This window comes from Dipodomys merriami, unplaced genomic scaffold (assembly GCF_024711535.1).
Source record: "Dipodomys merriami isolate MVZ:Mamm:240054 unplaced genomic scaffold, mDipMer1.0.p SCAF_69, whole genome shotgun sequence".
NCBI lineage: Eukaryota > Metazoa > Chordata > Mammalia > Rodentia > Heteromyidae > Dipodomys > Dipodomys merriami.
In genome coordinates this window covers 925082-939090 of record NW_027206279.1, presented here as the reverse complement: position 1 = coordinate 939090, position 14009 = coordinate 925082, and the positions used below count along the sequence as shown (strand labels likewise).

The following is a 14009-nucleotide window of genomic DNA, read 5'->3' as shown; positions in this document are numbered from 1 at the left end:
GTTCTTGTCACGTTGAACAGACCAGGTTCTTCTGGCCTAATGCAAACCGTGCTAACTTAATATACTCTTGAGATTATTCAAGAAGAAATTAAATTTTAATAAGGACGTGACATTTTCTGTCAGTGTGGCGGTCCTCCTGTCTGATGCTGGTAGTCAGTGGTAAGCGATTGGTTCTGCCTCTCGGACACCATTTGACGTTTGCTATAAAGGTTGTCTCTGTTTCTTCCCAGAAGTACGACCCGGACCTTTTCCTCATGGCCCTTCCCTGTCTCAGCGCCATTGCCGGGGCTCTGCCACCAGATTATCTGGACACGCGAATCACAGCTGTGTTGGAGAAACAGGTCTCGGTGGATGCTGATGGCAACTTTGACCCCAAGCCCATCAACACGATGAAGTGAGTCCAGTCCTCTCTAAGCTGGCCCTCTCTGTGGTCCTGAGCCAGTGTCTTCCTCTCAGAACACGTTCCCTCTTTCCCTGTTCATTGTCGCACAAGGATTCCTCTGTCCACATCTGATGACGAGACATTTTTTTGTTTCTGGGCTTTTTAATGGAGTAGGGTCGGTTTAACAAAAGAAGTAGATGCATTCATAAATAAACGTTAACCAAGACATTGTGAGAACCAGTCCAGCAAATGATGCAATTGATTTATCAATGTGCTTTTTGACACCATCTTTGCGCTTTGTTAATTCAGCCTGTAGAGACCTCATTGTGTCACACATAGCCAGGTGCTGGTGGCTCACGCCTATAATCCTAGCTACTCAGGAGGCTGAGATCTGAGGATCACGGTTCAAAGCCAGCCTAGGCAGAAAAGTCCCTGTGATACTCTTTATTTCCAATTAACCTCTTAAAAACCAGAAGTGGAGCTGTGGCTCAAAGTAGTAGAGCTCTACCCTTGAGCACTTTGGCTCAGGGACAGCGCCCAGGCCCTGAGTGAATCCCCCACAACCAACCAATAATAATAACAAAATGAAACAGCTCCGTATATGACACTCAGCTGAGCCGTACAGGGCCTCGAATGATGAGCTGAGCAGGTGGGGTCCTTATTTAGGGTTAGATCTGCTTCCTGCCATGGAGAAGGATGCTAGAACATAGCACTAACTCCACAATCATGCCTTTTAGCTCATCCACAGCAGCTACCTGTAATTCCTCATTGATATTCATTAGGCCATGATGTCTTTACCTTTGGGCAAAATTGCTTTGTGTTGGTTTGTGGCACTCCCCCCCCCCCAGCCACGAACGTGTGTCATGGGACAGCCTAGAATCATCGCAAGGTGCATGGTAAATGAAGAGCCCCAAGACTACTTCGGAGGGAACCGGGGAACTGGTCCCACACGAGCCCTGTAGGCTTCTGCTTGGTGACAGCTGTGCTTCGGCTTTGGTGCTCAGGAAACTCATCTTCGGCTGATTAAGTGCGCACTCCATCGGACACAGATTTGAACCGGGAGGTAGAATTATGTCTCCTGTGAGAAAAGGTAAAAGGGAGTAAGAAAACTCCGAGCAGGTGAAGAAGGCAGGCACTGGATCTGAAGAACTCTGCACGCCCAAGGATATGTGGCCCAGCAGCTTGGGTGCTTTTTTTGTTTGTTCTTGTTTTTGGTTGTGGTCCTGAACTCTGGGCCTGGGCACTGTCCCTTGTGCTTTTCAGCTCAAGGCAAGCACTCAGCCACAGCACCACTTCAGGTTTTCTGGTGGGTCATTGGAGATAAGAGTTTCACGGACTTTCTTGCCCAAGCTGGCTTTGAACCGAGATCCTCAGATCTCAGCCTCCTGAGTAGTTGGGATGACAGGTGTGAGCCCCTGGCGCCCAGTTTAGGTGTTTTGCTTTTTTAAAATATGGACAATAAGACATGAAACTGGAAGTTGTGTACTAGCGATGAGTGGTTCCACATACGTTTGAGAGTTCTGGTTCTTCCAAATGTCCCTTAAGATGTCAGTGAGATCCTTTGAGTAATGTGGCTAACCTAAGATTCACTATCATTACCAAACCTGGTGGAGGACTGAGTGCCAGGCCTCAGCGAGACTGTCTCGAGTCCCGGCGGCTCCGGACACATGTCGGATGTCCCCATTCACGGAGTCACTTTCAAAGCGCTGTCTGCCTTCCATCCCACCCAACTCGCGATTCAGTTCCAGGGAGACCAACTCGGGGCTGCCCCCTCCCCCACCTGCAGGGCCTCGGTGATGATGCCATCACGCCGTGCGCCGTAGCAGAACACCCTGAGATATAAAGCGAAGTGCGGATGCTGCCACCAACGGAAGGGGCCAGGGAACGGCAGGTGCTGGCCATAGTTCCGAAAGCTCGTCATGAATCCCTGAACCCAAAAACACAGACACTAATCCGAAACACACAGCCTTGCCCACCCCTGCCAGTCGCAGATGGGAGCCGTAGGGGTCAGGCGGCTTCCCACCGGGGCTGATGAGGCCCTGGAAGCACTGAGCAGGCCTCGGAGCACCTCGGAGCCCTGCAGGGACGGCGTGTGACAGACAAGGGGCTGTCACAGGTCACAGGTCACAGGGCCTGGCCCCAGCCCCTGGCCCCGCATCTAGAGGAGCTCTGAGGTGAGCCAATGGGTCAAACCCAACTTCTCACAGCTGACAGCGCATTCTACCCTATTCCAGCCTGCCTGGCTACTATGCCCGGGGAGATGGTGATTCAGTTCCCTCTCTTCACAGTTTTTCTTTGCCTGAAAAATTGGAATACATCGTCACCAAGTATGCTGAACACTCACATGACAAATGGGCCTGTGACAAGGTAAGGATTATCATCCAAATGACAATTGTCAAGGGGGGAAAAAACCAGCCAAGAGCATTAAAGAGCCCAATCCTGGAAATCTGCCCGATTTGTCTAAGTGACAGGCCTGCTGTGCAAGAGTATTCATTATTTCTGAGCAGCAGATTCTTAGAGATGGTGGAGGTCAGAAATGGGCAGCAGTGGCTGCTGGTGCTGCTTTCCTATTCCTCAGGAAAGTGAACAGTTCTGGACGTGTTACCATTGCCTGATCTGGCACTCACTACCTGGGATAAATGGAAGAAATGTTTCCGCTTCCTTTTACCCCAGTGACTGGGTGTAATTCGCAGCTGGTGTGGCTCACGCTGTCTGACACCTGACTGCAGACACATCCTCTTACCATGACCAGGAGCACACTGCTTGTCTGATCAGGAAGCCTCTGCCCCTGCCCCCAAGAGCCTCTCCCTGAGGAGGAAACAGAACGAACCAGCGTGTGAGGCAGGTGGTTCAGCTCCGTGGTTGGTTAGCTCAATCAGAGGTCCCAGGGATCACCTCCGAGAGCAGCAACAGTTACAGACGTGCGAAAGGACACGGGCAGCTGCCCGTCGCAGGGAAGGGCGTGCAAGCAGGCCAGGCCAGGCCAGGGAAGGGTGTGCAAGCAGGCCAGGCCAGGACAGGGAAGGTCGTGCAAGCAGGCCAGGCCAGGCCAGGGAAGGGCGTGCAAGCAGGCCAGGCCAGGCCAGGGAAGGGCGTGCAAGCAGGCCAGGCCAGGCCAGGGAAGGGTGTGCAAGCAGGCCAGGCCAGGCCAGGGAAGGGCGTGCAAGCAGGCCAGGCCAGGGAAGGGCGTGCAAGCAGGCCAGGCCAGGCCAGGTCAAGAGAGCTGGGCGGCTTTCGGGAGCCACATGGCGTGTGGTGTAGGACATGGATGGAGGGTGAGAGGTGAGCAAGGTCAGATTTTAGGTCTAGAGGTCGTATCTAAGCATTGGGTTTTCCAGAAGGTCAGCTGACAGAAAATAACAAAGCAGCACGGTGCCCTGCTGGAGTGATTCTGTTGTGTAAAAAGCGAGTCTGGGAGGACCGGAGACGTCCGAAGTGATCCACAGGAGAGCTGACGGCAGCAGGGTCAGGGTCAGGGTCAGGGGATGGAGAGGGAGGAGCACTGAGCAGCAGCGTGGAAGCACAAGCGAGGCTGGCCTCTGATGGACAGGGAGCCCGTTCAGAGAGGGGCTGCCAGGCTCTTTGGGCAAGTGTAGATGCGCCCGCAGGACCTCAAGCAGAGCTCAGGGAATGGAGGTCGACCTCTCCACAAGGGGAGGGAGGGAAGCCAGGGAAACAGCATGTTACAAATGAGCAGAGGCCAAATGAGAACGCAGCTGAGTCGGCCTGGCAGAGTCACAGAGCCCACAGGTCCCACACATCCCGCTCAGGGACGCCACTGGCATGTGTGATGGCTTGTGACGTTCTGCAGCTTGTGACGGGTAAGCGGGCGTTGCTGGGATCCAGCTCTGTGGTTGGTTGTAAACCATAGAGCTTTAACACAGTGGTCAGTAGTGCAGTATTCCCACGCCGTTACCTGAAGCCCGGCCCCCGACCCCAGGCCCCGCGGCATTGTTTTAAGTAGGCCTGAAATACAAGCAAGAAAGTGGAGCCAGAAGCACAAAGGAGCAGAGTTCGGGGTACAGGAGGCTGAGCCCCTGGCAGCCTGGAAGGACCCCTAGACATTCTCTAAGAGGATTTCCAAGCTGTCACTCAGGAAAAGGCACACACAGGTTTGGGTCACGTCGCAGGGCTCTCTGAGTGCCAAAGGTATTTGAACTGAGGGTATTTCTGCAGAGTCAGAGTGGATGGAAATACGGCATTTCCCTAGATGAAAATGTGAAGACCCACCCTCTGATGAGACCCTTCAAGACGCTGACCGAGAAGGTAAGAATTGGCCGCCTTGCGGTCCGGCTCTTTCCCTGGGAGTTGTATTGGAAGCTCAGAGGAGTCCAGACAGGGAGCAGTCTTTCAAGTTCCTGGCCTTTGGAGTCTGCCCCTGAGCCTGTCAGGGGGCAGCAGCCCCAGGACCATTTGCATGATTAGGTCTCAGACTCTATTCTTTGGCTCTGAAAACCAAAGACTGGTGAACAAAAGCTCTGTTTAGCACTTAAGGCTGGGCCAAAATGTGCTTAGATTCTCCTGCAGCTGAGCTAGGAAGGGGTTTTGTTAGATCGTTGGAACTGGGTCGGTAAAAGGGCTGGAGCTCCTAGGAGAAACTCAAACACATTATAAACACATAGATGATACCAAGATAGGAAGTCCCCATGGAAATATGAACAAGTCTCTTTTTGTAAATTAAGATGTTTGATTCATCTGAACTCTGAGTTCCTATTTTGCAATCAGTAAGCACAGTTTGTGAGATTCAGCTTAGTGATCTCTGTAAGAGATGGCATGTGTGTCTCTGTTTGAATATTGATTATATGTGAAATTACACTTTGATCAAAAGATAATTCAGCCAGGGGTTCATGCCTGCAATCCTAGCTACTCAGGAGGCTGAGATCCAGAAGCTTGCAATTCAAAGCTAGCCTAGGCAGAAAAGTCTGCAAGAGAGCTTCTGCATGGCAAAGGACATAGCTAGCAAGATCAATAGAAAGCCCACGGATTGGAGGAAGATCTTCACTATCCATACAACGGACAAGGGTCTCATATCTAAAATATACCTGGAACTCAAAAAATTAAATCCCCCAACAACAAATCCTCAAAGACACAACTGCCCAATAAATAAGTGGGCTAAAGACTTAAAGAGAAACTTCTCTGAGCCGGGCACCGATGGCTCATGCCTAGCTACTCAGGAGGCTGAGATCTGAGAATCACAGTTCAAAGCCAGCCCCGGCAGGAAAGACTATGAGACTCCTATCGCCAATAGACCACTGGAAAACCGGAAGTGGCGCTGTGGCTCAAGTGGCTCAGATGCATTTTTGATAGTGTCTCCACTACAGAAACACCTGCTGACATAGGAGTCATTTCTGTTCTTGCTCATCTCCATTTTCCAAGTGTGTGATGTCACTGGTGATGCTGGTGTGCCCCTCTGGGGGACAGGACCAGAGGCCGAGGGGCTTAGGGATGACAGACGTCAGGAATACTGACTATATTTGCCAGTGGAATGCTGCAGGTCGCAGTTTGACCCCCTGGAAGGGGCGCAAGCTAACTGGAACCTCTGGTTACTGTGGGGCCCAGCTCCAGGGAGAGGGACCAGGAAGAATGCTGCATGTGGGCTGGGGAGGCGGCTCAGTGGCAGAGTGCTGCCTAGCCTGCGTGAAGCCCTGGGGTCGATTCCTCAGCACCACAGACACAGAAAGGGCCAGGCGTGGTGCTGTGCTCCACTGGTGGAGCGCTAGCCTTGAGCAAAAGAAGCTCAGGTCAAGCCCCAGGACTGGCAAAGAAACCCCAAATGCTGGATGTACATGCTCTCCAGAGCTCTTCACTGCAGGTTTTCTTCCAGGAGAAGGAGATTTACCGCCGGCCTGCCAGAGAGTCCTTAAAGACCATGCTAGCCGTGGGCTGGGCTGTGGAGAGGACCAGAGAGGGGGAGGCTTCGGCTCAACAACGGGAAAATGAGAAACTCCGAAGCGCTCTGCAGACCAGCCAGGTATGACAGCCACGCGCAAAAGCCAGCCGTGAGCCAGGAGGACGCACGGGTGCTCTGGGAAAATGCGGGGGGGGACATGGGGGGACACTGGGCTGGGATGGGGGAGGGGAGGGGAGGCTGGGGGAACACTGGGCTGGGATGGGGGAGGGGAGGGGAGGCTGGGGGGACACTGGGCCTGGGATGGGGGAGGGGAGGGGAGGCTGGGGGGACACTGGGCCTGGGATGGGTGAGGGGAGGGGTGGGATGGGATGGGGGCCGCCTAGGGGGTCACCCCTGCTCACTGCGCCTCTGCTCTCCTAGGGCAGCAGCTACAGCCCTGCGCCTCTGGATCTCTCTAACGTGGTGCTCTCCAGGGAGCTCCAGGTGGGTGCCTCGCTTGCTTTGTGACCTCTTTCAGTGCCTGGCATGTTTCTCTCCCAGGAAGTGATGGGGAAGGGGGGAGGGAAGCGTGTTGAGCCTGTCACGCTAAGGCCGAGCCGGGGGCAGGCCGTCCCGTGCAGCTGTCCTGGGGTCAGGCAGGACGGGCCGGCCGCCGGCAGGGAGGCCCAGGCCTCCCTCCAGGACGCCGCGGTGGGCGGTGAGGCAGGAAGAAGAGGAGAGCCCCACCCAGCCCCCGCGTGAGCCCAGCGTGAGCCGCCGAGAAGCTCTGGGAAGCTGGCCCTGGGTGCAAGGGTTTCCTGGCCTGATGGTCAGTCTCCCGGGCTGTGGGGACCGCCGGTGGATGCGTGGGGAACACCTGCCGTTTCCCGCAATCACTGTGGAAGCGTTCATTGTTTGACCCAGAAATGTGAACCAGGGAAATAAAACCAGAAGCCTGCCGGGCGCTGGTGGCTCACGCCTGTAATCCTAGCTACTCAGGAGGCTGAGATCTGAGGATCGCGGTTCAAAGCCAGCCCGGGCAGGAGAGACCGTGAGACTCTTATCTCCAATAAACCACCAGAAAACCGGAAGTGGCGCTGTAGCTCAAGTGGTAGAGCACTCGCCTTGAGCTGAAGAGCTGAGGGACAGCGCCCAGGCCCAGAGTTCAAGCCCCACGGCCGACCAAAAAAAAAAACCAGAAGCCTTTTCCTCTCCTCCCGTGCACACACATACACACACATGTGCACACACACGTGCACGCACACGCACGTGTACAACAGGCACGCACACGCACACACGTGCATACACATACCCACATGTGTGCACATACACATGCACACATGCATGCACGTACACATGTATGCACACACACACACACACACACACACACTGGTGTCTGCGGCCTTCTGGAGCTTGCATCTCTTGCCTCTCTTAAGTCTTTGGGGCCAGAGGAGAAAAAAAAAGTCATCTCCAGATGACCTTGGAGAAAGTTTCTTTCCAAAATACACCCTTCGTTCTAGTCACTACTGTGTAAACCTTATAAAGATCATATCCAGGGAGAAATCTTAGTTATAGGCGCCTTCACCACGCGGTGGTAACTATTCTTAGTCTGACACTTCCGGGGCGCTTGGGACATTCACTGGGCCTCTCTCTCCTGGCATCTCGGGTCAGATGGGGTCCTGAGCACTGCGGTGGGTGAGGAGCTGCAGGTGGGCTGCTCGGGCCGCGCTGGGCAGCAGGGCAGTAGGCCACTTGGGAAGGAGGGCGGGAGACCCCGTGTTCTGCGCACACAGGATGACACACACCTAGTGAATTTGTACGCACGGGCCGGTGAGTGGCGGGCGGGCTCCCACGCAGGCCGGAGGCTCGTGTGGAACTCTGTCCCTGTGCAGAAAACCATGGCAGATAGGAGGCTGTTTTTCCTGCTGGCTTCTCTTTGACTGTCTCTCCTTGGTGGGACACAGGGAATGGTGGAGGTGGTGGCCGAGAACTATCACAATATCTGGGCCAAGAAGAAGAAGTCAGAGCTGGAGAGCAAAGGTGAGCTTGGCTTCCAGCGCCCGCGGGGAAGGGGTGAGGGGCCTCTGTCCCCAGATGTGCAGAGGTGACACCGCTTGCCTTGCTGACCAGGTGGGGGCAGCCACCCCCTTTTGGTACCGTATGACACCTTGACAGCCAAGGAAAAGTTCAGGGACCGAGAGAAGGCGCAGGATCTGTTCAAGTTCCTCCAAGTGAATGGCATCATAGTTTCTAGGTAAGTCCTCTGCCTTCCTGGGTGAGTGGGCTGGAGCAGGGGGAGTGTGGCTCTCCTCTGAAGACCTCCCCCCTGCCTTCAAGCCCCATCAGACAGGGCAGAGTCTGGCCCTTCGGAAGGTCTACAGTGAATGCATGTATCATAAACGCGATGCTTCAGGCAGGGCTTTTGCTTTGCACCCTGTTCTAGCAACGGTCGTGATAAATCATATTCAGAAACACCCTCAAAGCCTTCCTTAGGAGCGGGGAGAATTTGAGCTCTCCTACCTTTTCCTTTGCACTCATCCCTAATTCTAACAACGTGTGTTTGAAAATTTACAACTGGAGGTCTTTGCAAAATCTGCAGGTTAGTTCTTATGGTTGTTCTGTATGGTGTTGTATCCAGCTACATAGCAACAAGAGCGCGTGCACCGCACACAGAAACCATCTCTAGACAAAGGGAATTGATTGTTATGGAGGACCAGACTCCACTGGGGAGACCAACACGTCGTAGCTTCCCCAAACCTCCATCTGGCAGGATGCTCGGTCAAAGCGGTCTAGATGAGTGTCTCCCTGAGGACAGGCCTGGCTGCGTGGATCGGGAGGTGGAGCCTGTTTTGGTGTGCTGTGCTACGTGGCGTCACGCCCGCCACTCCCCTGGGGGACTGAACACCAGCTAGGGCACAAGCTGCTGCTTCTCCCTTTCATCTCCTACAAGATACTTACCAGGGAGTGCCAAAAACAAACACCACGATTTGTATCCTGCGACGTAGGAAAGAGTTTGAAACTTGTGTGGCTGTTGTGCAGCCAGAAGGAGCTGGCGACTGGGCAGGAACAGTCCCCTCCTCCTGTTTTTAACACTGAGGTGACTGCGCAGGTGATTTGCTGATGAATTCCCTGCTCACAAACACGAAACATGGGCCTGACTCTAAAGATGAAGCTAAGGAAACTAGGAACATAGGGAGAAGGGTCACTGAACTCAGAAGACTTATCCTGAGCCGCTGGTGTCCTGTGAGAGGCCCCGTAGCCCACGGGCACTGGAGGGGGGCCCCCCCGGCCCCGGCTTCCCCGCCCACCCCAGCCCTCGGCCTTCCCCCGCCCCCCTCCTCCACGACAGACAGCCCATTCTCTAGAATGGCTCAGGATTAAAACCCTGTCCGCTTTCCCATCTCCCAATCTGAAATCCTTCTATCTGTAAACTACACCCCGCACCTGCCGCCTCTCGCCCTGTTCATCACTGTCCAAGGTGAGACCGCGTGCTCAGGGCCTGTCTCCTCGCAGTCAGTTTTAAGCACAGCAGAGGGTCCCGCTGGAACGTCCGTCCCTCGTCCCTCGAGCCATGCCGCTCCCACGCGGCCCTTGCAGCCGCCTCCCAGCTCAGCAGGACGGCGATTCTGAGGCGCTGCGGGTGCCACACCACTCACTCCCTGCCCTCCGGCTGCCCTGCTGCTCCCGTCAGATCCACACACACTGGTCTCTCTGCCACATGCTTCAGCCCCAGTGTGCTTCTGCTCAGGGGCTCCTATGACTGGTCTTGCGTTAGATGTCCTCACGATTCCAGACTTGGACTCCAGCGAGACCAGGCTGCCCCGGTTTACACCACTGTCTGCAGACCTTAGCTTCTGGCTCCAGGGCCCGCTCAGCCCACACTGACTCTTTTAACATAAACCTCTAACATTCCAATAGTTTATGCATTAGGTCTCCATAGCTAGCAGGTACCTTCCACAAAAATAGATATATTGCTCCATTCTCTGACGTCCCCAGCTTACTATCTGTTGTAAGAATGGTAAAGATTTTCCTGTAAGGGATGGTGAGACATTATTGTACGTTTAAAGTTGGGTGCTCCGGTCACGTGGTTGTCTCTTCCTTCCTTGGGCTCACCCACGTCCAACCCAGGGGGGCGAAAGACACGGAGCTGGACGCCTCCTCCATGGAAAAGAGATTTGCCTACAAGTTTCTGAAGAAAATTCTGAAGTATGTTGACTCTGCTCAGGAGTTCATCGCCCACTTGGGTAAGTGTTACCGTGGAGTATCACAAAAGAATCCGCTGTCCCCTTACCAAAGAATGATCCTTTCGCGTGACAGCTGTTCACAATTCTTCAGACACATCGGGGGAGACCATGGCTGAGATATTTTTCCCCATTAAAAATACCAGTCTGAGCCAGGCGCCGGTGGCTCACGCCTGTCATCCTACCTTCTCAGGAGGCTGAGATCCAAGGATCATGGTTCAAAGCCAGCCCAGGCAGGAAAGTCCATAAGACTCTTATCTCCAATAAATCACTAGAAATCTGGAAGTGGTGCTGTGGCTCAGCTGGTAGAGCGCTCGCCTTGAGCTGAGGGACGGCCCCAGGCCCGGAGTTCAAACCCCACGACTGACCAAAAAAAAAAAAATCAGTTTAATCAGGCCCCAGGCTCATGCTTGATACTGTGGCTCCTTGGGAGTTGGATGTCCACAGATCACAGCTCCAACAGAAAGGTCCACAAGGCTCCATCTCCACAGAAGAAGCCGAGTGTGGTAACTCATACCTGTCATCCCCCCTACAAAACCCGTGGACCATGGTCAAGCATGGGCCTAGACAGAAAGTAAGACCCTAAATCTCCAAAGAACTGGCGCAAAAAAGGGTTGAAGGCTTGCTCAGGGGCTGAGTGTTTGCCTAGCAAGCTCAGGGGACCTGAGTTCAAACCCCAGCACTGTCATACACAGAAACCCAGCGTGGCCCTTGGCTTTTCTGTTGGATGTGGTTGGCCCTGTGTCATTTTCCATGGAACTCATTCTAATAACTTTCCCATTGTTTTATCTGTGGCTGTGGGTGGCTTTGAAGCTGCTTCCTCACTGATAGCGTGGAGCAAGGGCAGGGTCGTGCGCAGTGTGGGGAACGGACACAGACATGACTTAGAAGTGCGCTGGTAAAGTGGCTTCTCCGTGGCCGTGGAGAAGCTGCGTGGCTTCCAAGGGCTGTAGTTTGCAGGTTTGTTTCTACACTAAGGCCAGCTTTGTACTTTGCCTTTGTAGAAGCCATCGTGAGCAGTGGGAAAACTGAAAAGTCTCCCCATGACCAGGAGATCAAATTCTTTGCCAAGGTAAGTGGTTGCCAAACTTTCTTAGGATCTCTACCACTTAGCACGTAGGTTAAACTGACCCTCGAAGGCAGATAAAACTCCCGTCATGTCAGTGAGACAGGCTGAAGGAGAGGGGGGGCGTAAGGGATCCTGCTGCCCCAGGTCCCGGGCCCTTCTCCATGGAGTCCTCTGCCATCTCCAGAGGGATGATCACATCAGTGTGGTCCAGACAGGCTCTCCTGTTCCACGTCTGTGGGGAGCAGGAGAAGGAAGCTCCCAAGGCTCTCCATCACTGGCTAGAACATGGCCTTTGAGCTGTAAAGGAAACGTGGATAATGCGTTCTCTAACAAGGTAGCTCTCTACCAAGATAAAGTATTGTTAAAAAGAAGAGGAGACAATGTCTTCTGCAGAGCCCTGCTCAGGACCAACAGCATGAACAGCGACTAGCCTTGCTGTCTGGGAAGCAGCATCGATGCCAGAGGGCAGTGCTGCTGGGTGCCAGTGCCCCGAGGCCTGCCCGGCCAGGGAGCCTCATCCGAGTGCCGGTGCCCCTCCCCGCCATGGCCAGGGAGCCTCATCCGAGTGCAGGTGCCCCAGGCCTGCCCGGCCAGGGAGCCTCAGCCGAGTGCCGGTGCCCCTTCCCGCCACGGCCAGGGAGCCTCATCTGAGCGCAGGTGCCCCAGGCCTGCCCGGCCAGGGAGCCTCATCCGAGTGCTGGTGCCCCGAGGCCTGCCCGGCCAGGGAGCCTCACCCGAGTGCCAGTGCCCCGAGGCCTGCCCGGCCAGTTTGACTCAGGATCGCATGAACATTTGTATGACGCTCCATGGACCTCTCCTCATACATCCCTAAGGCTTTTGGTTTGAGGCATAAGAGAAATCATGGCACCCAGGCCCAAGAGTAGTTTCCTGGAGTTCCAGGACCAGCACGGAGAGGCTTTTGGCTCTCTGAGAAAGTCCATGGAGGGAACCCCCAGGAAGGCCCGGCCGGGCTGGTGTCTTCCAGGTCCTCCTCCCTCTGGTTGACCAGTACTTCACCAACCACCGTCTCTACTTCCTGTCATCTCCACTGAAGCCCCTGAGCAGCTGTGGGTACGCCTCCCACAAGGAGAAAGAAATGGTGGCCAGGTGAGTCTACGCAGGGGAGGCTGTAGGGTTAGTCAGCCTGGGTAATTCATGCTGGAAGGCCGAGGTTGCACATGCGCTAGAGTCCCCCCCCCCCCCCCCCCCGTGACTGGTGCACCCGCTGCGTTGGGCCCCTGGTGGGCTGCCCGGGGCAGTGGCAGGGAGCACAGAAGCACACCGCTCGTCCAGAGGCAGCAGCAGAAGGAAAGGAGCCGATTCCCCAATGGTAGCCGTCGTGCTGCTGTGGTTCACGTAAGACAGCCCGTGTCTGCGAGCCACACGGCAGCGTTTTGGAGAAATGAAGCCGAGCGCCTGATGATCGGCGGTGCAGAGATTTGGCTGTGATCTTGGTCTTGAAGGAAATCAAGCTCCTGTCTGACAGTGTAATTTCAGGATGTGCCCTGTAGGGTACCGGTCAGACTTGGAAAAGATTTCCATACCCAGGTCAATCTCTCTCCTGCAAATGCATTCAGGAGACGTGAAAAGCATTCCCAGGCTCGGGAAAGCAGACCCCAGAGGAACAGCTAGACCTGCTCTCTGTGCCCTCTTGTCAATGGACGGGAACGGAAATTGCACTTACTCACTTTTTATTGTGGTTCAAGGCCCAGTGCCAGAGAGCCAAGTGCCCTGCCCCCGGAGCCCCTCCAGTGCCTTTAGCTTTTGGGGTTTCTCTCAGAAGGGCTCTTGTGGTTTGCCTAGGCTGGACTCAGACCAAGACTCACCTACTTTCACCTCCTGAGTAACTGGGACACTAGGTGTACACCGCCACTCACTCAAGACAGGCTCCTACTGACTTGTCCAGGCTGGCCTCAAACTTTATTTTCTCATCTCTGTCTCCCAAGTAGCTAGGAGACATTAGAATTTTTGAAAGTCAGATCTTACCAGTCATGGTATGAAATCTGAAATGAGAGATTTGAAATCTAGAGAAATGTGATTCCGTTTAAATTCCTAACCAGAAAAGATGTTTACTTCAGAAATGTCAGCCTTCTGACTCAGCCGGTAGGCACACTATGCAGATGCCTTTAGATCAGAGCTGAGGGAAAGCCGCACAGACAAGCCCACGGGCAGATTCCACCATGCCCACTCTGAGCCTCATCAGTCAAAGACAGAGAGAGAGAAGAGGATTTTAACGAAAGCCTCTGAACTCCTCCCCAGCCGCTCGGCAATGGACGGTGCATGCTGCACTTGATAAGGGCTCAGCCTTTAAATATCACCATCTTGGGAAAGATATGCACGTCTAGGTTTTAAGCAACGTGTATTAAACATTCTTCATGGCCAGGCACTGAGCTTGACTTCTTTTTTTCTTTCTTCACTCAAACCTGTACTTTATTAAGACTCCCTTAATTTTTCACTCCGTGTCCTCATTATGTTCCAGGACCCTGT

The 14009-nt window shown here is 54.2% G+C and overlaps 1 protein-coding gene across 1 annotated transcript in view; it reads left to right on the top strand.

The window, feature by feature from the left end:
• Positions 1-14009, top strand: part of Ryr3 (ryanodine receptor 3) — a 348483-nt gene that overhangs the window by 259384 nt on the left and 75090 nt on the right. Inside the window, exons 51-60 of the mRNA XM_070005709.1 lie at positions 231-394; positions 2671-2749; positions 4559-4648; positions 6207-6353; positions 6654-6716; positions 8177-8252; positions 8343-8466; positions 10341-10456; positions 11458-11525; positions 12508-12629. Of these exons, the coding sequence (XP_069861810.1) occupies positions 231-394; positions 2671-2749; positions 4559-4648; positions 6207-6353; positions 6654-6716; positions 8177-8252; positions 8343-8466; positions 10341-10456; positions 11458-11525; positions 12508-12629 (1049 nt within the window). The remainder of the gene's footprint in view (positions 1-230; positions 395-2670; positions 2750-4558; positions 4649-6206; positions 6354-6653; positions 6717-8176; positions 8253-8342; positions 8467-10340; positions 10457-11457; positions 11526-12507; positions 12630-14009) is intronic.